The sequence below is a fragment of the Vulpes lagopus genome, chromosome 7 (genome assembly GCF_018345385.1).
Source record: "Vulpes lagopus strain Blue_001 chromosome 7, ASM1834538v1, whole genome shotgun sequence".
Lineage (NCBI taxonomy): Eukaryota > Metazoa > Chordata > Mammalia > Carnivora > Canidae > Vulpes > Vulpes lagopus.
Window position 1 is genome coordinate 115,304,103 of NC_054830.1, and position 27,423 is coordinate 115,331,525.

General features: G+C 34.0%; 1 protein-coding gene and 1 pseudogene across 2 annotated transcripts in view; both read right to left on the reverse strand.

Moving 5' to 3' along the window:
* Positions 1-673: 673 nt before the first annotated feature.
* SLC12A2 (solute carrier family 12 member 2) overlaps positions 674-27,423 on the reverse strand; it is a 113,040-nt gene continuing 86,290 nt past the window's right edge. Inside the window, exons 18-27 of one of the 2 annotated variants that reach the window (XM_041760795.1) lie at positions 21,736-21,842; positions 18,065-18,144; positions 14,992-15,117; positions 12,122-12,169; positions 10,569-10,691; positions 9,096-9,207; positions 6,782-6,868; positions 5,334-5,469; positions 4,996-5,063; positions 674-3,576 (exon numbers count right to left, since the gene is read on the reverse strand). In XM_041760795.1, coding sequence (XP_041616729.1) covers positions 3,441-3,576; positions 4,996-5,063; positions 5,334-5,469; positions 6,782-6,868; positions 9,096-9,207; positions 10,569-10,691; positions 12,122-12,169; positions 14,992-15,117; positions 18,065-18,144; positions 21,736-21,842 — 1,023 coding nt within the window. In that variant the 3' untranslated portion in view covers positions 674-3,440. The remainder of the gene's footprint in view (positions 3,577-4,995; positions 5,064-5,333; positions 5,470-6,781; positions 6,869-9,095; positions 9,208-10,568; positions 10,692-12,121; positions 12,170-14,991; positions 15,118-18,064; positions 18,145-21,735; positions 21,843-27,423) is intronic. The other variant, XM_041760796.1, reaches the window with a different exon arrangement.
* On the reverse strand, positions 24,690-25,436 carry LOC121494551 (annotated as a pseudogene).

A 27,423-nucleotide genomic window follows, 5' to 3' on the forward strand; every position in this document is an offset into this window, starting at 1 on the left:
TCATTACCTGAGCACACACGCATTGGCAATACGGGTGACTAGTTTGGAAATGGCCAACCTATCCCAGTGCTCTTCGTTATGGATCAGGCAGCAGTGACTGCATAATAAAGATATCCCTGGAGATGAAAGATCTGGGCTCTGGGCCAACATTCTTCACTGATGTGCCACATGACCTCGGGAAATTCCCTACATTGCTTCAAGTTGCTTTCCCAAGACTAAGAGAGAGAGAAAGTAACTGTCCTGCATATATTACACACTAACTATAATGTTCAAACGAGAAAGTGAAAATGTTTTATAAAATTATAAATAGGCATAGCCAAAAATCTTCTAAAGAAAGACAGGGACTATGGATCCATTTTAGTCCAGTTTCTTCATTCCTAAATGCATGATTTGACCCAAAATAAAGAATTAGATAAGTAAAATCAATTTTTTTTTTAAAGTCACAATGAGCAGTATCTTACATGGTTCAATCACACTGGTAAATGTCAACAATGATTATTTCAAAGGCTTAGGAATAATGAAGTTTCAAACAATTTTTCTAAGGTATGAATATTAAGATAAAAGCCACTAAAAAGCTCAGATATTGTGAAATAAGTTATATAAATGGGGTATATCACAAAGATATATTTATAAATATAAATTTACAAAACAAATAGAAGAATAGACATTTAGATAGTTTTAATGAAGCCACTTCCTTTATTGCAGTAACCTCTGTACAAAGCAGCAACTGCAATACTCAACGTTAAAACATTAGAAAAGCATTTGTGTGACAGTTATAGTACAGTATTATCAAAATATTACATTTTCAAACTTAGTAGATAAACATCCACCAGAGCTCAAATCTTTAAATTATTTCCATAGTCTTTAAAAATATGTCATGTCAGAAAGCATATAAAAAGAATGTAAAAGGAAACCTAAAATACAAATGAAATAATGTAACAAATAAATATTTGATTTAATTAACCATTAATCAGCTTAACACCACCATTCTCTCTAAACCCAATGAATATTTACCTATAGGAATAATGAACTGTCAAATGCCATTGCATATTTATTTCCAAGTTATCACCAATGATTAGAACGGAAAAAAATTGGCATTAAAATAATCAAATTCAGCATAAATAAAATAGACTAGAATAGCTTCAACGCTAGCTAGCATCTCTAAGAATTGTTGAAATTTATTAGAGTACTACAACAACCTTGAAAATTTTGACCTGGTGTCTAGTGGTAAGTGAAAGTAATGCATTTTTTTTAAAAGTGAAAAGCTTCTTACATTATTTCACAGACAATATTACCCTCCCCCCATTATGCATATTTAGATATATCTTATGTACTTTATACACATATGTATGATGCATGACATTTGGTTCCTGCAGTATAGATCACAATGATGGGTTCCTGAATGGGAAAAACTTAAAAAAAAAAAAAAATAAGTGTACCTGTGCACATTTCAAGATAGCAGCACTTAGTTCATGCCCTATTATCCATTTAAAAAGTTCAAACACGGTATTTTTTACTGAACAATATGACATTTCTACTGTCTTTCCCCCAAAACACTACAAAACCTGCAATAAATGGAACAATGCTGTGAGTTATAATGTAGAAAAAAACCCTGGAAAAACAATTACTTCATTTTAACATTCTGAATTCAAAATTATTATCAGATCTCCACTTTTCTATTCATTTAGTTTATGCTCATGCAGCTAAAATACTGCACTATTGACAACAGTAGTGATTCTATAGATATCTATCAAGATTCATGAAAACCTGCATATATTCTTCACCACTGAAATTTATACCAACAAGCTCACTAAACAGTACTGTACGGGATGTGTTTTCCATTTCTCACTGAATGCTTAACTGTGTGAAATTACATGCCCTTCAAATGATCACCTTTGTTCTCTGTGAAACCTGTATCTTTCAATCTAATTTTGAACTTATGTTTAATAAAACCAAAAAATGTTAGTCGAATGAATCTTGATCACTTTAAAATGCAAAAACCCAGCAACAAAAATGTCATTATATATACACACATGCATCTGTGTATGCATCTACACATACATACACACATACAGATATGTAGACATATATCCCTTGAAATGTTTTTAGGAAATCCTTCCTTGAATAAAAAATGAAAAACTTCACATTAATAATTGTATATAAAGCTTTTAGTAACAGTACGTATGCACTGTCAAAATTGTACTAGTAGACTATGATGTCAAAACAGACATTCCAAAAGCACAAACTGGCAGTTTTTCTTAACACAAAAGTTTTAAAGTATTAAGAATGGATTAAATTCAAATGTTCAGAATAATCTGTTCAAACCTGAGTATATTAATTAAGACTAAGTGTACTTGACAATTGAATGAATTAAGCCTAAAAACATTTCACTAAGAAACCAGTGGTCCATTTAACCATTTGATGAAACATTAAATATTTTAATGATTTATAAAGGATGTGTATAGTGGAATTCCACATATTGTTTATTGAAATACTCTATTTAATGACATTGCTTTGTCTAATTTTCCTCAAGAAAAATCTTTTAGTGTTTCTTAAAAGTCCCTAAAGATTTGAGGAAAACTATAAATTAGGACAGATGTCTCTTCTCACAGATACAAATGATTTTGAGGACTTTGCCTAAAGAATGTCAACAGGAGATTGTTCAGCATGGTATACAGAAGTACTGAACAAATCTTCAACCTTCCCCAAGACTTCAAATAAGAATACAAATAACAGCCAATTAGAGATTTTTTTTTAAAAAAAGGTTTATTGGGTCTTTTTCCCCTAGATCTACATTTTATACATCCCATACAAACCAAACCTTGGGGTCACTTTTTGGTTACCATTTTTTTGTTTTGTTTTTGCATTTTTCATTAACTTGCCCTAATTCTCACCTTTAGTATCTAACAGATACCTTTACAAAAGTAATAGAAAACATACAGTACTCAACACTAATTGGTCAATGGAAGAAGAAAAGCAGTGTCCATTTCATTTTAAGGTGGAAGAGACTAGAAACAAAAAGAACAGCTGAAGGCAAAATTTGACATTCTATAAATTTATAAAAGAGGATATATGGATGAAATTTGGTTAATTTCAGAAGGCACCTCAAGGCTAAAGGCTTTTTGTACTCCTTTCATCAATCACAAAATAACACACTTTTATTGCTATTCAAGTAGCAAAGAAAACTTTACTCTCATGAACTTTAGTCCAACAACAAGGAATCATCATCATTCATTAAGATTGAAATACAGAACTGACTAAAACTGAAGTCTCCATACACATGTCAGTGGAGCAACTTCCTTCTGTGCTTTCAAATTAATGAAACAGTGAAAGAAAAGTCACAGTTCGCCATTGTGATGTTAATGTGTCATTGAAGATTTCAGTTACTTCACCAGGCACTCAAGTACCATCTGGAGGGCTTATCCACTGTACTGGGGCATTTAAGAATAGAAGGTAAGGACGCTCTGATGATTCCCACGGACTAAGAGAATTGGTGGTAGGTCCTTTGATAGAGCTTCTAACCATGCCATATAGAGAGCACTAGACACAGCACCTTTCCGTGCAACTGGGAGACTCCTGGTATCCAAAAGAGAAAAGAAATTAGGCAATGCATTTAAGTTGAGAAAAATAAAATGTAATAAAAATCATATATTGAGTCACTAGTAATAGTAACTAAGAAGTACAGTGGTTACACATTATTTTCGAGTGCAAATTTTAAACACTGGGGTAGCAAGGACTATACTCATATCACTATTCCCCTTTTTTCATGTTGGAAGAGAAGATTTTTAAAACTTGGTAAGAATAGAAATGACTATTTCTATACACTGCAACATATTTGGTATCTAACATTAAACCTCCCATTCCCTTCTTCAGTAAGGATAGAATTCTTCTAGGAGAAAGGGATGCTTCTACCTGAATTAAGAAAGCAAAAACTACACATGGATAAATGATATTCAAATATAATTCTATGTATTAATTTTCAATTTTCAACTTCTCTCATCTTTCTGGGCTTTCATTTTTTATTTGTAGATAGTGGTAGTGGTAACCAGCTGCTCCATAGGGTGTTTTTCTCTAGATTTCTGTGTTTTAATGCATTCCATTACAGATATCTGATCATTAGCAGCAAAACTTGAAATTTTCCACTGTTTTTTATAAATCAAAGTAACAATCCTTTGGTATTACTTTATTTCATAATTTGCCATATTTTTGGAGGCCTGAGCTGTTTTTACCTGTTTAAGGACCCCAGTTCTATGATGGAGAAAATTTGGGTTCAAGTAATATCTAACTAATCTGATTTAGTGAATGAAAAGCCAAAGAACACCTATATTCAATGGAGTACAAAATGTCTGTATATAAAGTTTGTGTGTGGAAACTTAGGAGTACAGATTCAGACAGGAACCACTTTATAATTTGACCCCCTCCAAAATACCCCCCCCCCAAGATAATAATGGCATTGTTTCTGTAAGGATGTTGTCTGGGGTCCAAACTTTAAGATTTTTAAAAAAATTATTTTAAATACAGTCTACCCCCAACATGGGGTTTGAACTCATGACCCCAAGATCAAGATAAAGAGTTGGGTGTTCTAATTGACTGAGCCAGCCATGTGACCTGCACCTCACCCTGGGGTCCAAATTTTAACTTAAGGACCTTATCTTCCATATATGCTTAGTAGCTATGCTGTAGTGTCCTTAAAGCCAAGGAATTTTTAAAAGGTGGGGAAAAGGATCGAGGAAAAATTCCAGAATAAACTATTATGATAAAGAATTACTTAGATTCATATAAGCTTAAGGTTAGAGTTTTTTCTTTCCTCCTACCTTAAATGATTTCTCCATATGCTTAAAGCAAAGTCTACTAACAAAAGTTTATTTTTTCTTCCTTATAACTGCTAAGTCATTACTAGGATTTATATGGGTATGTACTTCGTATGGAAATTGATCCTAATTGCATTGTTATAAAATAAAGGCATAAGAAAATTTTAGTATAGACAGTACTTACATGACAATGATATTAGCTGTACTTGAATGTTCCTTTAATAATTCATTTAACCTGATCTGTCGATAGGTCTGAAATGAAACAGGACAAAGTCATTCCTGGACCAACTGAAAAGTGGAATCTAGTGTAGTTCATAGAACTATAAGTAAACAAAAAGAAACCAACATAATTTTGGCGTAATAAAAATATTTATTCTTTAATTCACATACAGATCCAATTTAGAGGAGACTGAATTTTGGTTCCTCCCATAACAAGTGACAGTTTTTTGATACTTAGGTCTTATTTTTTAAAACATCAGTAGAAGGTTAAGGAACAGAAAGAAAGCAGAAAAGATAGAATACCTTGGTCTTATAAAGTTCAAGCTCATTGTCTGTTATTCGCCATGGTTCATCTTCTTTCATTTTATCTGCAATATCTTGTTCTTTGTCATCTTCATGAAGTCTGTACGGCTCAATCATTTCATCAAAAGCTACAATACTTAAAAAACAAAACAAAACCAGAAAGAATACTGACAATTAACCTCAGTTTGAATTCCTTTACACTAAGATCTTGAATGCTAACTTAGAACTTGAGAAGTTAGAGTTTTCCATCTATTATGCTCACCTCCATACCCTAATTTATAACCACCACTTTGGCAACTTATTCAGAAAACAGCAATCACTAGTTTCTCAAACTGCTAAGAAATTTAGAACTGTATTCACAATAACAGAATTGCAATTTTAATTGCTAACACTGATGTCTCTGTATTTAACCCCTGCTCCAATGTCCAGCCCAGCCCGCTCAATGTACATATATTTTCATCATCACAGTAGCTAAAATGATCCTTTGAGCAATACATCAAATTGTATTGCTCCTTTGCTCAAAGTATTCAAAAGCCTTCCTGGTTCAAGTAGCAGTGAATAAAAAGAGGAGGAGGAGGAGGAGGAGGAGGAGGAGGAGGAGTAGAAGAAAAGGTACTAGAATATTATGAAGAGAGGAGCAGGCATATCTAGAAGATTCAAGAAGATGCAGAACTAATCTCCAGATCCAAAATGACTTAATATGATAAAAGACAGAAAAAGAACAGCAACAACATTCTAATCCTCTGTGAATGTGAAAAATAGTTTCCAGTATCAAGTCTCATACAAAGCTCCTGGTGTATATTATTTTATAAAATGAAACAAATCCTTCCCTGATAATAATAACCTTACAAAGTATGCTTTATTATCTATTTAAAATAAATTCTTTATATCAGCTTCATTATTTATTCAACATTTATTTGAAAATAATTAAAGTCATGCCTGGTAGTATAAATATGTTACTCATATAACATCCTCTGTGTATCATTTTCAGGTAGACTATTCCATGAGTATACATTTCTTTGACTCTTGAGAATTCTGAGTGCAACTATTATTATAGACAAATTCTTAATTCCCCTGTTTTAGTAATAAAGCAAAACAGTAAAAAGACATACATAACATGGAGTGGGATTGTGTGGTGGTAACGAATACAGGCATGAACAGTGGAAATTCAAAGAACCAGGGGGAATTTCTGTGGCATTAGCCTTTTCAGAAATCACTTGCAAAACAGTAATTGAATGAAACTGAAAATGGAAAGCCCTTTAGACTTACTTTGCTATCTGCTATAGGCATGCCAACTATCAGTGCCAGATTAAAAAAAAAGTTGACTTCACATGTAACTAACAAGCAGGCAATTAGTTGAAATTGAACGATCTGTTACTGGAATATCTGAGTAGGTCATCCATAAAAGGATCAGAAATCTATAAAGAGTAATTTATCTAACAACTTACTTTTCCTTCTTTGGTTTAGTGTTAATATCTCCTAAGACCATGATATCAGAGAAGTCTATCCGGAACTTACTAAGCAAAGTAGCCATCCTAAAACAAAAATGAATAACATTGAGATACATGAAAGCTGTAGATAAATATTTTTATTCTATTTCAGGCTGAATCAGTTTCCCTGAAAAGCATGATTTATAGGAAAATTCTATCAGGTGCTAAACAAAGTCCATGTGAATTAATTTACATCGTACATTCAACTAAGTAGACATCCCAATTCCCTGAGTAAGAGACTCCTGTTATATTCTTTTACTTTCCCTGAATCTCTCCTTAGTCTCTTTCTTCTAATCTTTCCCTTAATCTCTTCCAATAACAAACGGGTAGAACAAGACATTAATAATAAAAATTGATGTTAACTAGTTTTTAAATTTAATTTCTGTCACGAGAAGTGTGAGATATAAACCTTCAGTTACAGAATAAACAAGTCATGAGGATGAAAGGTACAGCACAGGGAAGATTGTCAAGGGTATTTTAATAATGGTGTATGGTGACAGATGGCAGCAACACCTGTGGTGAGCACAGCATAACGTACGGAAATACTGAATCACTATGTTGTACATCTGAAACTAATGTAACTCTGTATGTCAACTCTCCTTCACTAAAAACTTTTTTAGATAAATTATATTGGTTAGTATATGGGTTTCAGCAAGAACTAGTTAATATTTTAAGTTTAATTATTTTTGGATTATTCTTCCATCCATGAAGAATGCCTATCTCAATGTCCAAACAGGACTTTTTAGGGCCAAACTAAAGCTGTAACAGATGGCAAATAAAGTTTACAGAATTTGTGAGGCAGGGACTGGGACAGACATGAAAAAGGAGCCTCAGTAAGCCTTTATTTTTCTGTAAAGAAATACCTTTCTGGAGGCATAGTTGGCAATGAAGCCTTGGTGGCAACAATAGTGAAGTAGAAACATACATATAGGAAAAGCAGTTAGCAAAACAGGATTCTATTTTTAATAAATTGAGTTTTCTAAAGATATGAGAAAAGAGACAAGCTACAGTTTTAACTTTTTATTACTTTTATTTTTTTATTTTTAAAGATTTTATTTATTTTTTCACGTGAGACACAGAGAGAGAGAGAGGGGCAGAGACACAGGCAGAGGGAGAAGCAGGCTCCCCTGATGTGGGGCTCGATCCCGGTTCTCCAGGATCATGCCTCAGGCTGAAGGCGCTAAACCGCTAAGCCACCAGGGCTGCCCCAGGTTTAACTTTTAAATTATTTCTTGCATAATTCACTATTTGCGATGAATCAACACCTAGTTGAATTCCAGTGTAAATCTGCCATGTGCCTGCTATGTGTCATAGGGCCCACAAAACTCAAATCTAAGACATTAAAATCAACATAAAACAAACCGCAGAACACAGTGAATGGTACCAAATATATTTTACTCAGGAAGGAAGGGTAACAACAAATGGGGAGACAAGGGTAAAAAAAAAAAAGAAAAAAATCAGGGAAGGTGTTATGACAGTGATGCTGGACTGGAGAGGATGGAGTATTTTAACAGAGAAGGGAGCCAAGTGAAGAGCTATTTGTAGTAGAGATGAGGGTAGAGTAGGAAGGAGTACAAGTCTGAAATCACATGCATGTTTAAGACAGGTGCAGAATTGTAAAATGAAGTTAAGTACAAGTCATAGTTTGTATGGGTATGTAACAAAGCCCTTTATAAGTGGTAGAGGGAGCACAGACTTTTTATGATATGTAACAGAGAAGAAATTAAAAGTATTTTGGCAAAGGGATCCTATGATCAGAGATCTAGTTTCCAAACATGAACTCAGGAGCAGCGTGTACAACATATGCTGAAAAGGTAAGAGATAAGACACAGGGTACTTAGTAAAGTGCTGAAGCCAGAACTAGAATGGTGACAGTATAGAGGAAATAAGACAATGGGTGACAAAGACATCCTGTGTTTCTGTTGTCTTCAAATCTACAAAATGTATCTCATATACGAATATGTAATTTTGGGGCACATCCCCTCTTCTTTTAAAAAAGGTGTTTAACATTTTGATGCTGTAAATTTTAAATAATGACTTTCTAAAATGTCAAAATTTGAAAAAATAACAGGTATCTACAACTTAAATATGAAAACTAAATTAAAGAGCGTTTTTTTTTTAAGTAGAAAATTCAGCTTCAGTATGGAACAGGGCAACATAATTGACATCTTCTGGATTATCTCTTTTTCTATCATATATATAATGTAATACACTGTAATAATGAAACATATATTGTAATAAGATAAATGTTCTTCAATTTAAATAGACTTACGCTCTCCGGTCATGGTCTATTCGATTTATTTTCCCACCAATGAATACTCTGATCTTACAGTCTTTCCACTTTTTCTTCGTAGTCAGAAGATAAGGTATCAATAAAGTCAAACCTGAATCATAAAAATACATAAAATTATTTACTAGATGCTAATTTCTCAATTAAAAACTTTTAATTCAATTTAATCTCTAAAAACATGTCCACTACAACTCAATATTACACAAAATTTTTCTTTCCATCCTTCCTTAATAGTTCAGTCACAAAGCCATGAGGTAGGCCTGAACAAAAAGACAAAGCCCAATAAAGTCAGGCTTTGCTTTGTGAAGTGGGGGACTCCTTGCAGAGTCAGGAGATCGATCTGTCACATACAGGAGGAATGAGGAAATTAGAATATTCATTGAACCTAATGGGAGCCAAGTTTCTCACTGAAATGAGAAATACAAGAAGGCAGAACCTGGACTGAGCCAAACAGTGAACTGGAAGTGGTTTTCAGTCCATACCTACATGTATAAACATGTACCTATATGTTTTTGAGAGAGCCTGGGAGCAGGGACACACTAATAGCAACAAGCATAGCTAATGCCATGATCATGGTTCCAAAATACTATTCTCCACTAAAAGCAGTCCAGGCTCCTTGGGTAGACAGTGACTCCATGGCTAGGGCAGGCAAAGTACAAATGAACACACCAATCAGCCTCCAGAGGATCTTGCTGGCCAAATATGGGAACAATATGAACATCTAAACAAATAATGAGAATGACAAATGGTCTCCCAATGAATACAATGGGAATCGATGAGTCTGCAAGGATAGAAATAATAAAACACTTCCTTACAATAAAATGCCAAGTAATAAATGAGGAAGAAATAACAGGACTGGAAAATCACCATTTGACAACTACAAACACACCACACTAACAGTAACAAAAGGCAGAAATACCAACAGATGCTAAAGGTGGTGGTAAAAGTTGCAGTAATGATAACACCAAGTACCTTCCCATCCCCTACTACGTGTAATTATACGAGAGGAAACAGTAATTTTTCATTCTAAAAATCTAGTAAAAACCACCTTTCTCAATGGTCAAAGCTAACTTTACCAGTGGTGAGGCAAATCAACATCATGTGCCACCTGATGAGATTTAGACAGAAGAATAAGGCAACACTTCTGCGAGATTTCTACCAAAATTACATAACTTGAACAACTTCAAATCTAGTGACATTCTAAAAATGGTCAGTAATAATAATAGAAAAAGGGTCATGAGTTCAAGGAAGAACTGGGAAAATTCCAAAGTGAAGGACACTGAAGAAATAACAATTAAGGCTGACACCTGATTCTACAATCAATCCTGTTGCTCTGCAGAATGTTGGCAGAACTGGCAAGAGGGTCTATAGGTGAAGCATACATGCCATTTCTCAGTACTTTTCCCACAACTTCAGTATCTGTAAAATTGTTAAAAAGTGCATTTACAACCTTACCTCCATCATCAAAAAGCCACCAGACATCAATAGTATTCTTTCCTTGTTTTTTCTGAAACTGTGTACTAGCTTCAAGAAGCTTTTGGTCAGCTACATTTAAGGGGACAGCAGGGCCTTTGGATTCTAAAGGATTAAGCAGAAAAATCAGATGTAAGGGAAATAAATACTCAAGTCCTTTTTGCTGAATTCCTATAGTTTCCTAACCTTTGTGTATCTAAATATTTATAATGCAGACAGTTGTGTATGGAGTCCATCATAAGTGTTCAGGTGTTTAAAATTTAAATGTATTTTTAAAAATGGTTATAGATAAATAAATCTTTACAAGAGGTAAACTAATCCAAATTATCTTGCTTAATTTCTAATATTTTGAAGCATTCTGAGTGAAAGAATCATAAATACCCATGGTCATAACTGACTGCTAGATTTTAATTTTTGAGAAGCCATTTTAGGCTAACTGGACAAATTAAGTTTATGCCTCCTCCATAAACATATTTCTTTGTAATCTTATTCCTCAATAATTTAAAGATTAAAAAAATCTTAAACATAATGTTACCAGTAATATATAAGACAGAAGGAAGTGGAAGACAAATGAATACAATCTAACAATTATCACAGTGAAACCTCCAAGTCTAAAGAAGAACACCCTCATCTTGACCTAACTTGTCCCCTTGGTATGTGATGCCCAAAGCTAAAGCCATATAACCACACATCTTTCTTTGAAGCACAGAAAGATGGTAGGAACTCCTTAGAAGGACATGACCTGCTGCAGATCTCAAGACCAAATATCAAGGGAGTTCCCATTTATATTCCCAAGAATAAAAAAAAAAAAAAAAAAAATCAGCACTGACTCTATGAGCAAGCAAATGACTATTATGAGACTCCTACACTAAATTCTTAAAAGAAGGAATCCATAGGCGGAAATCTGATCACTTCTGCAGGAGGTGTCATTCACTTCTCATGCTGCCATGATGCACGCAAACATGACGAATGATTTTGCATGATGACATAATATGGCTGCCAAACCACACTGCTCCGTAACTCTCACCTCTATCTCCTTCTCATAAAAGTCATGCACGGGGACATGACTGTGTATCTCCCAAACGCAGCAGGGCTGTGAGAAATATTGTAATTTTTGAAATGAAAAATATATTAGTATCAAAATTAAGGGCTTGGCTGGGTACAACTGATGGTAAAGAATGCAAGTGACACTGGCAAAGAGACCTATTTCAGTGTCTCTGCTCATCATCTAAACCATGCAGTTTAAATTAAAAAAAAAAAAAAACTAGTATTAACATTCAGGGTTTGAATATTTCGGAAATGCTATGATAATGTAAAACAATTTGTCTTTGATATACTACCTTTCTCTGGGATGATTTAACTTTTTGGGGTTAACTAAAGTTGATCTTTTTCTAATCTGCATTCAACAAATAACTGTAACATCACCTTGCCACGGAAATAAAAACTAAGGTAAAAAAAATAAAATAGCAGAGTTGGAGTTAAAGAGTTAACAATATGAAAAAGGGGATTAAAATAAAATGATGAAAAATGCCTGCCTTTTTTCAACAGTGGTTGAGTTGGAGTCTTGCCATCCTCTTCCTCATCTAGATTATGTTTAAAAAACACAAAATATAAGTTAATTGCCTTTATATTAATAAAATAATGAAAATGTAAATAGAGCACATTTATAAACAAAGCACAGTACAAAGAGACAGTCTGTGAAAAATAATCAAGACTGAAGATAGATATTTGCTACACTTGAGTGTGGAGGATTTTTAAAATCAAACATAGTTTTAGACCCCCTTCAAGAGGGCCACTGATTAACATTCCACCCTTAAATTTTATTCCTGTAACTGATAAAAACTTTAGTAGGATTTTTAAACTTTTAAATTTTCATACTTGAAATTGGTTGAAAAGTTTCTGAATGGCTTATAGAAGAGAAATATGACATTAAAACCTGACATTGCAGATAATACATATAGTTTAAACAGTGCCACTGCATCACTGTGCCAATGACTGAAAAGTAATTTTAGAAACATAATGGACATTTGGTATTGGTAAAAATTAATCACTTGAAATAATAGGGAATTTAATTAGAGACAGTCTTTTGGTTTATATAAAATACCAGGTTATACAGGTCTACAGAAATTTATATATATATGTATATATATATGTATATATATATATACATATATATAAAATATAAGCATATATATTTGTTTATGCATGTACATATGTATGTATGCCTGTACTGGTCCATCTATATTTAAATATTTGTACGTATTTTCTTGGGGTTACCAGTTTTCCTTCCTGGTTTCAGTTTTTTGATTCAGATAAACTTCTAGTAGTTGTCTGATGCACATACAACTCCCTACTTGGACAGGAAAGAGTACACTGCTCTTGAGTCAGTGGCTCCCAGGATTCCAGTATTACCTTTAACTCTTTTTTTTTCTGGCTGTATGAGCTTGAACTAGTTAACTCCTTTCTTTCCTCATTAGAAAAAAAGGGTGAACAATAGATACCTACCTCTTAGGATCGTTATGCTTCAAGACTTAAAGCACTTAGCTCAGTGCCTAGCACAAAGTAAGTATTCAGAGGGTGCTCTTTTTGTCTCCTTGCATTCTGTGTGCCACAATAACCAAGACAGACATACCAAACATCTATGATTATGTAATAACTACACAAGAATGTTTATAATATTCTGAAGACTTTCCACATTGTATAAACTTTTCTATAGTTTCTATGCTAATTTTGGAAAAAAAAAACTGGCTAGAGAGAAAATAAACAAAATAAAATTAACGCTATTTTTGAATACTAATTTCTTATGCCTGTGATGGAACAAGAAACATTTCAATGATTACATTTGATTTTATAGGATTAAATATTATTGTTCCTATAAAGTAGGTATTTGATACTATCTGTCTTTAATGATAGCAAAAATATACGGGCACACTGTGTATTCTTTGCAGAGCTCAAAAAATGTCAAGGAAATCCTGACACATAAAAATGACTTGCACTAAGGTATTTAAAGGTATTAAAGGTGTTTACATTTTTATAATAAAAAGGTGAGTAGTTTCCCATTCTGTAAAAATAATGACTTCACAAGATTGTGACATGCAGTAATGAGGTAACATATGGATAACACCTACTGCAACGTGGGAGGCACAGAGCAGATACTTGATGATTACTACTACTTAGCTTCCCATCATAGTTTTACCTATCAATTCCTAACAGATTCTGTAAAGAAAGGATCTGCTTTAGGAAAAAGAAAATGGCAGTAAAAATAAAAAGGATGAAATGAAAGTATGTGTACCATAAACTAAAAATAAATGCAGGAATATAAGAACAGTTACCAAATCTTTTAAAGAGTTTTGAGATGAAAAAGGAAAAAAAAAATATAATCAATACAGCAAAGAACTTAAAGGGGAAATGGGTATCAACTAAGGCCTCAACTACCACTACTCTAAGCATACAAGTTAAGAAAGGAAAGAAATAAAAAGCAACAGCAACGCTTCTGCATAATCTGGAAAAGATCAATTTCATAAGACAAGATTTGTCCACAGTAATCAATTTCAGAAAAAGAATGGTTAATTCTTCGATAGGAATCAAAAAAGTATGATATGGTTTGATGATTTACAGTGCAGATTTTTCTTGTTGCGTGCCAGCTGGGGCTAGGACAGATGGAGATACTGGACTGAACAGAGGTAGGAGAGTGAGGGTGGGAGAGTAAGATTTGGAAGTCATCCCTCTTTGCATTTTATAACCATGACATAGATATATGGATGAAATTATCTGGAAGCCTCATGAAATTTGGAAACCTTTGTGTGGCCTAAACCACAAGAGCCACCAGGGATAATATGTCTGCAGTTACGGCCAAACAGTTTAGTAACCAAATACCAACAGCTCATTCCTTCAGAAAGACTAAAATTGCATTTGATTTTTTATTACATGATTTTACCTCAAGAACTCCAGGTGCAGTAGAGGTAAAAACTATTCTGAATATCTCAGCACATAAATAAAATCCCTGGTATTTAAATATCTTGACTTATAGAAAAATTAGGTAGATTAATTTTATCAATTTCATCCCTTTCAGCATTAACTTATACTCTATCACGGACTCTCAAATTACCATGTTTCTTTCCAAGTTCAGATTTAACTTATGCTTCCAATTAAATTGTTCAAAGTACAAATAAAAACATACAAGAACATATGAGTATATAACTGTCATGTTTTCTGTTCTACAATCTAGTTCAATACCTGAAAAACAACCAGTCATTTTATAGCCAGCCATTTTACCTAATCAACTAGAAATGAGCAGTACAAATTTGAGAAGGGATTACTTAATAAGACATATTATATAATAAAAACCATTTCTCCCCCAAATTAAACATTACCATGAATAACATCTCGTTTGAATAAAAATTACCTTTGTGTGTAACAGATTTTTCATCAGATGGTTTCGAAGTATCTAAATCTGATTTTTTACTATACTCCATACTTAGTACCACATCCTTGACACCAGGAGATTTCTCTTGTGAGGATAATAATTCTTCTATGGACATGAAAATAAACAAAATATGATCTCAACATTGTTTTAATCATTAATGAAAGCACTACAGTATATTAATTGACAATTCACACCAAAGTTTACTATGAAATAATAAGTTTACAATAAATGATTTCTTATGTTAACCTTTATGATCATCTGTTTTGAAAGGACTATTCACTCAAATATCTTGAGTCACAGCCAACCATCAGATGTTTGAAGCAGGTGCTGGGGAATTCATAAGGAGTGAGATTCAAGGAACATTAAAAATGTGGCAGACCAAAGACTGATATATAAAATGTGAATGAACTCTAACCTCAAAGTCATTTACACGTAAAAATTGTAAAATGTGACTAATGTTCACATACATAATGTTGACATAAGATGACAGACAACACTGAAAAATTATACTCCTGACTATAGAGCTGAAACCAGGAGATAAGCTCATGGTAAAAGTATCAGTTCTTCATTTTTATTTTAATTTTTCTTTAAAGATTTTATTTGAGAGACAGAGAGCAAGCACAAGTAGGGGGAGGGGCAGAGGGAGAGAATCTTTAAGCAGGCTCTCCGCTGAGTACGGAGCCCAATGTGGGGTTCGATCCCAGGACTTTGAGGTCATGACCTGAGGCGAAGGCAGACACTCCAACTGAGCCACCCAGGCACCCCCATTTCTTCATTTTTAAAGCACTTTTCCCATTTTCTATCTGTTGGGAAGAAGTTAGTGAAAAGTTAACTTCTACCATAAAAATACACATCACAAGGACATATGAAAATGGACCATGGACACATAATCCTCATCAGTGATTTGTGTGTATGATAAGAAAGAACAAGAGGAACTACATGACCAGAGGTACCAACACTGTGCTAAGAACTTCAAAAGCTATGTCTTTACAACAACCCTTATGAAATAACTACAATTTGGGTTTTCATTTTTAAGTTTAAGTAGTCTCTACATATAATGCGGGGCTCAAACTCATGACCCCAAGATCAAGCACTGTATACCCTTCAGACTGAGTCAGCCAGGCACCCCAGTGATCATGTTTGAAGAGATGAGGAAACAGAAGCTTGGAAGTCGGCAGATGTGCCCAGGCTACAGGACTATTGTACTAAGAGAAAAAGCTAGGATTTTTCAAAGGAGATCTGACTCCAAAGGCTGAGCTCTTAATCCTGTGCTGAACCAAATTCCTGCCTCCAAATCCTGATGATGAATAAACAAGACCTTCCAAACAATTTTCATAATGATTATAAACACACGAAAATTATTTTCTTAAAGTTCTGATCAATTGAAATCTCAGTAAATTACAGAATTATATATAATTTACTAGTCAAACTGTGATACTTTTGAGAGTAAAAGGGAACACTACTAATTATGCAGTGTTAACAGGTACCCTAAACCTCAATCACTGGTAGCACAAGAGAACTGAAACAGTGTTTTGCAAGGCCTACTCCAGAGGAAGAAAATGCATTTTCAGCAAGCCATACTTTTGTGTTACATGGATAAAGACCTCAAAGCATTCCTTTCAAAACTGCACAATACCCTTAAAATGGTGGGAGGAGGGGGAGGATTACAACTGTTTAAATACATAAACAGATGACAAAAGTTCATGATGGGCCTCTCAGCTATTTAGGCTTAGCTATTTTTGATGATTTAGTTAATTAATTGATAAGGGTAAAATATTAGGTATGCAATTTTCTTAAGCTTATATTTGTTAAACTACTAGGAAATCATTAGAGGGTATGGAATTTTCAACAGTTTTTATTAAGGTAGGCAGAAGTAACCAGTATACCTTAATTAGATTTTAAGCTTCATCTAAAAACATTTTTTAAAATGCTTTAAAAATCACATAGTCAGAGAAGAGATTAGTGAGTGTCAGGGGTTAGTGACAAGGGATAAAGAGTATGGTGGGGGCATAAAGGGGTAGCACAGGGAGATCTTTGTGGAGATGGAACAATTCTGTATCTTGATCATGGTGCTAATTACATGAATCCACCACATATGTGATATATGGCACAGAACTATACACATGTTCATGCATACATGTACACACCAGTGTAGGGAAAACTGGTGAGATCTGAATTAGGAAGGTAGATTGTTCCAATTTACCTGTGGTTATGACATAACCTGTGGTTATGACAAAAAATAACAGATACGCAAGATATTACCACTGGGAGAAATGGATGAAGGGTAGGTACATGGGACCTGTCTGTGATTTCTTTTGTAACTTCTTATGAATCTATAATTATTTCAAAATGAAAAAAAAAATGATTCATAATTCATTAGGTCTTATTTCAAGACAGAATAAATGATATCACCAAGTTTAGTTTTTCATTATTAGTGTAATTTTGTGTGAAAAAGTAAGACTTTCACAAACAGGAAAATGTCTGATGATTTAGCAGTCATTAACATTTTATCCTCTATTTTATCATCTGTTTTTACAAATTTGGCCAATCTAAAACCATAACTAATGCTTCTTTCTCTTAAATTGATGATTTATTTATTTTTTTAATTTTTAAATTTTTAAAAAGATTTTATTTATTTATTCATGAGAGACAGAGAGAGAGAGAGAGAGAGAGAGAGAGAGAGAGGCAGAGACACAGGCAGAGGGAGAAGCAGGATCCACACAGGGAGCTCAACGCGGGACTTGATCCCGGGACTCCAGGATCACGCCCTGGGCCGAAGGTAGGCACTAAACCACTGAGCCACCCAGGGATCCCCCTAAACTTAGGATTTAGATTGAATTTTATTCTCTTTATTAACAATCACCAGCCATCATCCAGGCTGGTACAAACTAGTGGAGCCAAATAGATCTGATCTTCACATGCTATACAGTAAGTACATGACCTAGAACAGATGGTGAATGTTAAAGTTGAAGAATTTGTGAGAAGGACATACAATTTTCTAACAAAGTCACTTCTATTTTTAAAGTAAAAAACTTATTCAATCAAGATTTACCTTGTCCTTGAAGATGAGATATATCCAGACCCTCTTTTAAGCGGATAACCACTACTCCATATTGTATGTCAAAGGCGTCACTATAAGAGGGGGAAAAAAAATCAAAATCACAAAAATTTTTATGTCCTCCTCTATAAAATGATGGCAATAAGAGATGACTTCTCTTTCAGCTTTAAATGTCTAGTTTTTAAAATATGCTTTTAAAGATACAGTGAGGCCCATATGATGTCAGTTTCCAATTTTATACCATTCCCTTTCCTTTTTTCTGTAATACACTCTTAAAAACCACTTACGTGTAGATCTTTATAGTACTCTACTTATATCAGCCATTTAAAGCAATGCCTGTACTAATATGCTATCAGAAACAAACTAAAATTATAGAAAAACAACATAGTTCTCCTACCATATTGTATTTAGGCTTATACCTTTAAAGCCAAGATAAACACATGAAGACAAAGAAAACAGATCCTACTGAGAATGGGAATGGGCTAGAGAGTATAAAGGGATCTCTTCTGAAAGAAGCCAGTGTATTTTTAAGTAATTCTTACATTTTACAAAAACAGTTTTAAAAGTAGTCTAAAGAATTTATATGCATTTGCAGGCAAGTATTCGTATGTCCTTTCAACTTTTTAAAACACAAATGGCAGTATCCTATAACACAAAATACATTAAAACCTTAAAGACAACTCTAAAACCACACTTCAACACTGCAAATTTTGTTGAGACCTGAATCATGCAGATTCTTCTCAAATCTACTGAGAGATTACAAATTCCTAAACTTCAGATTGTTCCCCAGGGTGGAACAGGCTTAACTTTTATCTTTCGTTGTCATTTTTAATTATATAAGCAAAGAATATTCATTATATACAAAAAAGTGACATATAACCTATAGTTATATATAACAAAAAGAAAAGGCTAAAAGCCAAAGAAAATCAAATTTTGATTCCTCATGATGTACAGAAGATCACAGATCATTGTAAAAGGTCTTTTCTTGGTGTTTTTTTAAAATCATGGGGAGACAATTTTGGCCTCATTCCTATAATGAATTAACTAATATTTAAAGACACTCATTAGAAAAAGAAATTAATGGATGAAACAAATACATTCACAAAAATAAATTAGAACATTAAGAGACTAAAATCAGAAAGAGAAAAAAAAAGTAACAAAAAATAAATAAAAAGAATTCACTAAACAATCCATACAAGGGCCCATAATAATTTACCTCAGCCATTTTGAAAGACGTAACACTAGAGAAGAGTGGTGTAAGTATTTAAAAAATAGTTAATAAATCATAAGTGATTTAAAATCAATTCGATTACAGAAAAACCAGGGAATATAGCTTCCTGAGTTTACTTTGGATTAAAATAGTTAAATGTTTTTGCTATCAACTACAGGAATTTCTATAAGCTATATAATTCTCTAAGCTATAAAAATTAATTTAGAGTTTCAGACCCTACAAGCTGTAACTAGGCACAGTAAATAAAGTAAACCTCAATTGCTCAAAATATTTATAATCACAACCAAAACCAAGTGTCACAAGATAAAAGGACTGCTTTAAAACTGCCATCAATCTCTATGGCCCTGCCACGCAGAGAGCAGCATTTTACCTATCTTTTAATTGCCTGCTCTACAATACTTAGAGGAATGCTTGACTCTCAGAGCAAACATTCACTTCAGTTTCTACAAGGTCAGAGCCAGAAAGACTCCTTTCTTTCAGCATTCCCATATGAGCAACAACTGTGTAAGAATTATTTGCAAAACGTCACTTTTTCTATTTTTTAAGATAATTATTCCACCTCATTGGTCTTGCATCTTGAGAAAAAAAAAAAAAAAGCATAGTCCATGGAGGAGGGCCCACATGACCTAATCTTTCTTTCACACTGTCCTTCCTTTCCTAATCCTCATATATACAAGAGTACACATGACAGAATTAGAAATTGAGGATGAAATCATGCTTACAAAAAAGTAATAATCCCAAAGTTAAAGAGCAGCCACAGCACCTGAAGAACCAGCGGAGCTTTAATTTTACTAAAAGCATTTAAGAATTACTCGGGAGAACTTATTCATCATATATACTTTACTAATCAATATAAGGAGATGTTTTAAAGGGTAAAGTATGACATCCGGTTATTCCTTCAAAGTTATTTCAAGGTAGCTATGAAAATAAAACTATCCTATGGGATAGGTAAGTATATATGGTTCCAACAGGAGTTCCAGTAAGGGAAATAACTCTAGTGAGTTAAAGGTAATCAGATCAAACTTCAGAGAAATAAGATTTGAATCTGGTCATAAGGGCTTCCTTGCCAAATATATATATATTTTTAAAAGGGCAACTATTTGTATATAAAGAAGGAATACTTTATAAGAACAAATGAATAGTTCTATTTCATCAGCAGCTGTAAGAAGAAAAAACAATTATTCAATCAAGAATGGTGGTGTGGAGCCTCTGGCTGGCTCAGTGGGTAGAACATGTGGCTCTTGATATTAGGATTATAAGTGGGATCCTGCGTAGGTGGAGAGATTTCTTAATTTAGAAGGAAAAAAAAAGTAATGGTATGATGGCCTCTTAACTATCAGGAACAGAGAGTTACCAGAGGTGAGTTGCTGGAGGGATAGGAGAAAAGAGGTGATGGGATAAAGGAATACACTTATCATGATAAGAACTAATATACAGAATTATTGAATTACCATACTGTATACCTGAAACTAATATAACACTGCATGTTAACTATATTGGAATTAAAATTAAAAACTATGGTAATATGAAAGGGAAACTTTATCCTTTATAAAAAACAGTATGAAAGAGATAAAGGGATCTGTTAAGCAAATCCCAGAATACCAGGAAAAGGAAGTACTTCAAAATTAAGGAAATGTGGCAAAAATAAGAAGTTTTATTCTCTTTATTAAATAAGTGAGTTCCAAAAAGCATTTGTGGTGGATGAAACAAATACATTCACAAAAATAAATTAGAACATTAAGAGACTAAAATCAGAAAGAGAAAAAAAAAAGTAACAAAAAATAAATAAAAAGAATTCACTAAACAATCCATACAAGGGCAGGTGAAGTCATGTAAACCAACACTAAGCTCTGATATTCATTTGAACTACTACTAGGAAGTGAATAGCAGACTCAACAACTTACACTGAAGAGGGCTAAAAAGCAAAGTATTTAAGTACATTAAAAAAAGAAAAAGGAAATGCAAATGACCTAACGCATCAATCAAACATAACTGCAAAATCAATTTCAGAGGAGAGCAAACCAAAACCTGAGGGTGAGATCAGTGACGAACTGTGTTCCTCAGCACCGGATATTATAATGACAAAACAGAAGGTGATGGGTCTGACACTGGTTAATCTACTCAGCTAGGATTACAGGACACAAGAAAGCTTCCTAACTTAAAAGAGAAGCCAGAGTATATACCTGTGTGTTCATTTGCACGTGTGAATGTTTGAATGTATGAAGAGATACAGGAAGATCAATGAAGAATTTTTGCCACTAGCTCATCAATTTAAAACCCAGATAACCCCATCTGATTCTTTTTGTTCTTATGTTTCTATTAAGAAGAGATTACTAAGAAACAGTATAGTCCATTCACAAAACAGTACAGGCTTCACAAACCAGGGCAAGTTTTCATTTTCTGAGCCAAGCTACTGAATTAAAAGGATACTTACTGAAATATGTTTATGTACATATCCACATCCCTCATATCTGCTTGCAACCAATCTTTTTTAAATCCAAGGACAAGTGTGTTTGGCTTCATACGCCCAAGACCAGCAGCCTAAAATACAGGAAAAATACAACATTAAAGATATACTGTTCAGCAAAATATTTTTTAAAGGATCAAAACCTCCAAATGGACAGGCTATAAACATTTTTAAAATGTGCATCCTTATTAGCAAAGATTCTTGAGCATCTAATACATGCATGTTTTAAAATTATATATACATTACATGTACTAAACACATTTAGTCACACATTTATGTTGTGTCATTATGTTAGTCATTACATGACTAAACATAAAAATTGAAGATAAACACTTTAAAAATTCTAAATGAACATTTTTATACTCGTATGATTTACTAACATTTTCATAATTTTAGTAAGAAGAAGATAATAGAATATATCTAATCTTTCATAAAAATCATAATGATACAGTGGTATTCTTCAGTATGTATTGTGATAGCTATTAAAACCGAGAAGCAAAAGAGCAAATGGAAGACAAGCATTATTGGTTGCAGTTCTGAATTACATCAACATTAAATTTGACTTCATTCTACCAATCATGTGCAAATTTCTCCTGAAAAGTGGTTAATTTCCGTCCTCAGTTTTCCATTTTTTTGTGCAACTTCATTATGAATTGGAATTCAATATGCTTAACATATCCCCAAATCCAATGAATCTCTTCTAAGAGTAAAGCACACTCATTTTTGAACCCCATTATCTATTTACGAAGCCCTCTCAATGCCCCAAAGAAAAATTCTATAACCACCAAAGCAGTAATTACCCATTTCTTGTCTCCCTCCAGGTCCTGTTGACATTTAATATACTTCTGCTACTTGAATTTGCTTAACCTCGATGTTTCATGTAAGTATAATCATACAGTGTTCGTCCCTTGTGACTGGCTTATTTTATTTAGCATCATGTCTTTCAGGTTCATAGGCATTACAGCATGTATCAGAACTACATTCCTTTCTGTGGCTGAATGGTATTCCACTGTTTGTAAATATCACATTTTGTTTATTCATTTATCTGTTGATAGGAAACCTGCACTGTTTCTACCTTTTGGCTCCTGTGAGAAACGCTAAGAACACTGGCATACAAAAATAAGAATCTCTGTAATGCCCTGCACCAATTTCCTTGTGTATATGTCAAGGAGTAGAATTGCTGGTCATATGTGGATTCCACATTTTGCTTTCTGAGGAACCACTGAACTGTTTCCCAGAGCATATTATGTTCCCATCAGCAATGCACAGGGCTCAATTTCTACACATCCTTAGCAACACTTTTTATTTTTTTTTTTATTTTTTATTTTTTTAGGGTAGGGCAGGGTTGTTTTAAATTATACATATCCTAGGAGTGAAAGAGTATCTCATTGTGATTTTGATATGCGTTTTCCTAATGATTAATGATATTGAGCATCTTTTCATGTGCTTATTAGCTATCTTAAGATCCTCCTTGGAGAAATGTTTACTCTCTTGCCAATTTTGAACTGGGTTGTCCTTTTCTCCGTTTTAGGAGTTCTATATATTCTGGATATTAAACTTGATCAGATGCATGATTTACAAATATTTTCTTCCATTCTGTAAGTTGTCTTTTCACTTTCTTGATGTCCTTCGATGCACAAAAGTTTTTAATTTTGATGATGTCCAGTTTATCTACTTTTTTCCTTTATTGTTCATGCTTTTGGTGTCATATCTAAGACTCCACTGCCATATCTAAGGTCATGAAAGTTTACCTTTATGTTTTCTTCTAAGACTTTTATGGTTTTAGCTCCTATATTGCTGATATATTTGGAGTCAATTTTTGTGCATGATGTGAGGTCACTTTTTTTATTTTTTAAGGAAGCTCTACTCCCAATGTGTGGGCTCAAACTCATGACCCAGAGATCAAAAGCAACATGTTGTACTGACTGAGCCACGCACCCCCACAGACAAGTTTTTAAACATGACATACATAAATTATATTTTGCAGATTAAATTAATTCAAATATTTATTAATGGCTGACCATGGGCTACACACTGTCCTAAGGACTTGGGATAATTAGAAATATTCCTAAGCATATAAAGCTTAAATTCATTCTCAAAACATTCTCACTATGCACATGTTTCTTTCAAAAAATAAGATTTTTTTCCCATTCAATATTGAAAACAACTCTTTGCCTTGAAGGGACAGTTAAAAAATATTCATTATTATTATTATTTTTTACAATTATTAGGTATCAAGATGGCCACTAATCACAAAGTTTTTTAATTTTTTTGTAAAAGAAAAGCAAGAAACATCTTTAAGTTTTAGAGCTTTTTAAAGAGCTAAGCCACAAGAATACCAGTAACTTCATGATGGTACATCACAAACTTCTGTTACCATCTTATAATTAAAAAGTTTTATAAATTGTATAAAATTAACAATAACATCCTGCTGCACTTCGTGCTGTTTTAACTTCATTATTTCAATAACTTTGCCTTGAATGACTGAGCAAAGAAATTTCAAATGTACCACTCATCCCTAAATCCTTTGTAAATTCTAATCAAAGTGGCTATTCAGTCAGAAGTAATGTTTTCAGTTTTCATAAAACATCATGTGTTTTAAAGAATAACTTATTACTGAAAATATATCTTCTCTGGAACAGATTTCTCTAATGGTTCATAAAAAAATCAGTTTTTCATGAAATTCCATAATTGAAACCAATTAGGCAAAATGCAATCCTTTGAAGCTTATCTCTAGTTTCTTTCTTTTCATTTGGGGGGGGGGGTGTTCCAAATTACTTTATTTGAAGGAATAGTACAAATGAAAGAAGTAGATGTTTTGGTACAACTTATAGAAAAGGTAAAGGTAACCCCAACATGCATGCACTGCCTCAGTGACCAAGGAAGTCACCCTTATGGCTATGGGAAGACAGCCTTAAGGCTTAGCTCTCACTATCACTGTTTCCCAAGGTATGCTTGTCAAAGAGATCTCTGCCATGCCAGATTCAGGAGCCCCCATCTTGCTCAGGTTGGTTACGTAGTCACCCAATTCTTTGATGGATTTCACCTGCTCGTTCAGGTAATGAGTCTCAATGAAGTCACACAAGTGGGGGTCATTTTTATCAGTGGCCAGTTTGTGCAGTTCCAGTAGTGACTGATTCACGCTCTTTTCCAAGTGTAATGCACACTCCATTGCATTCACCCTGTTCTCCCAATCGTCACAGTCTGGTGACTTCCTTTCCTGAAGGAAGATTCGACCACCTCCCACCTCGTTGGTTCTGCAGCTTCATCAGTTTCTCAGCATGTTCCCTCTCCTCAGGGGATTAGTGAAGAAAATATTTGGCAAAGTTCTTCAAAGTATCATCGCGACAAAGTAATAAGACATGGACAAGTAGACATAGGATGCGCAGAGCTCCAGGTTGATCTGGCGGTTGATGGCGGCCTCTGAGTCCTCCTGGTGGTAGTTTCTGGTGCACCTGTGAGGGGGACGTGGTTGTCACGGCTGCAGCTGAGGAGAGGCAGTGGCGGCGCGGCGGTGGCAGCGGCCTTGGAGTGGTCGGAGAGCGTTGTGTGGAGACAGCAGAGGGCTGGCTCTGAGCGGCGGGCCCGGGTAGGGGCAACAAGTGCTGGGTTCCGTCCAAGCACTGTTGCAGCAGGAAACCTTGGCGACTCTCAGTGGAGACTGTCATCTCTAGTTTCAAATATTACTGTGTTATTTGTTTCTATGAAACGTTAGCAATATTTTCTGTGCATCTTTCACCAGAATTTGCTGATGAGTAATGTTTTGTTATATTTTTTCTGAGCATTAACGTAAGTGTTTTTACTGCAACAGAAAGAACCACTTACTTCCACAATGGTACAAAGCTTTCATTTTTGCCTTTCAGTGTTAAGTAAAAACATTTCCAAATATTATGGTTATCTATTGAAGTGCAGTTATGGGCTGCTGTGTGATATATTATTTTCAAAATCAATGAAAAATGGCCACCTGGGTGGATCAGTCATTGAGTGTCTGCCTTCAGCTCAGGGTGTGATCCTGGGGTCCTGGGATGGAATCTTGCATCAAGCTCACCCCGCAGGGAACTTTACTTCTCCATCTGCCCCTGTCTCTGCCTCTCTCTGTCTCTCGTAAATAAATAAAATTAAAAAAAAAAAAAAAGTATCTACGAAAAAAAAAAAAAAACTTGTAGTATTTTGGCTCCATGTCCTGGATGGTTAAAATGTTCAGCTAATAGTTATGGCTAAAATTAGTCATTATCTCATGATTCAGTATCTATTTAGGACTTGGCTATCTGATCAGGACATAATTTATATTTCAAATATTCTTATTGTCAATGTTAAATTATTTTGATCTACTTATTTTAGAATAGTTTAAAGGAAATTACTGTTTACCTCAAAATGTAGCTGATGAGGGGGAAAACTGCCAGAAACTCTCAGCATATATTACAGAGTATAACTTGAGGCTATTTTGTTCCAGAAAAAGGTAGAGTCATATTTATAATGAGACTCTGAGATCCACTTGATTTATAGGCCATCATAATGTAATTTGTAATCTGATAATCTGAAATTTTAGTAAGAACAGTGAGTTTTTGCTCTTTGAGATGAAGGTTTAAAATTGGACAATTAAGTGGCTCTTGCCATTAATAAAAAAAAAAAAGCAAAGAAAAGAAAAAACCAAATATATAAACAAGTCAGCATTGCTAATATGTCACTGCCAAAGGACTCCTTAAACAAGCTACTGGTAATACTGCCTCTTTTTAAAATAGTGAATCTCAAATTTTATTGTGGAAGTTGGATATTTAAATGCTAATTTAATGATAAATGCTTATCATTGGTAACTAGATAAAAGGGGGAGAGAGAAGAGTCAGAGAATAAGGTACGGTAAAACCTAAGAGAACCATCTAAAAACAGCATCTCTGGAACTATAAGTCACTAGAGAAATCAACATACAAAAAACTATTTTGACAAAGATTACAAACCTCTAATAGACATATAGGCATTTGCCACTTTATGTAACAAGTTTCCAGAAGGTACAAAGGAAAGAGAAATACTTCCAGTGGCAATTTACACTAAGATGTCAGTGATTGATTCTATTTGTAAGTTTATTTTACACAGACAGCTGTCTGCAATCTAGCAAGTGCAATCTAGCAATCTAGTAGAATCTATGCCCCACACTGCTGAAATTGTCAGGACCCACTGGAGTGAGCATATTAGGTAGCGGAGGAGGGTGGTGAGGATAATGGACCCTAACTCTCAACAATATCGTTTTTATAACAGAAATCCTTAATGGCAGAGGTCCTCAAAATATAGCTGCTAGATCACACCAGGAGCAGCAGCACCTTTAAAGTTTCAGAACTGCAAATCCCTCAAACTGACTCCAGACCTACTCAATCATTCCAAAGGTGGAACCCAGTGGTCTGTTTTAACAAGTTCACTAGATGATTCTGATGCACGCTGAAGTTTAGGAACCGCCGCTCTAAGGAAGTATTTTCCTTCATTTCCTATATAATATTCATTAAATACATAATAGAGAAATATTATAGAAATGCTTCTATAAATTGTACTAAAGCAAATATTATTTACCCATTAGAAATAACATTATGACCAGAAGTAGAATTTTACTTGAAATAAGAATTTTGCATAGAAAAGTGAATAATCACGTAACCACTATCTAAAGAA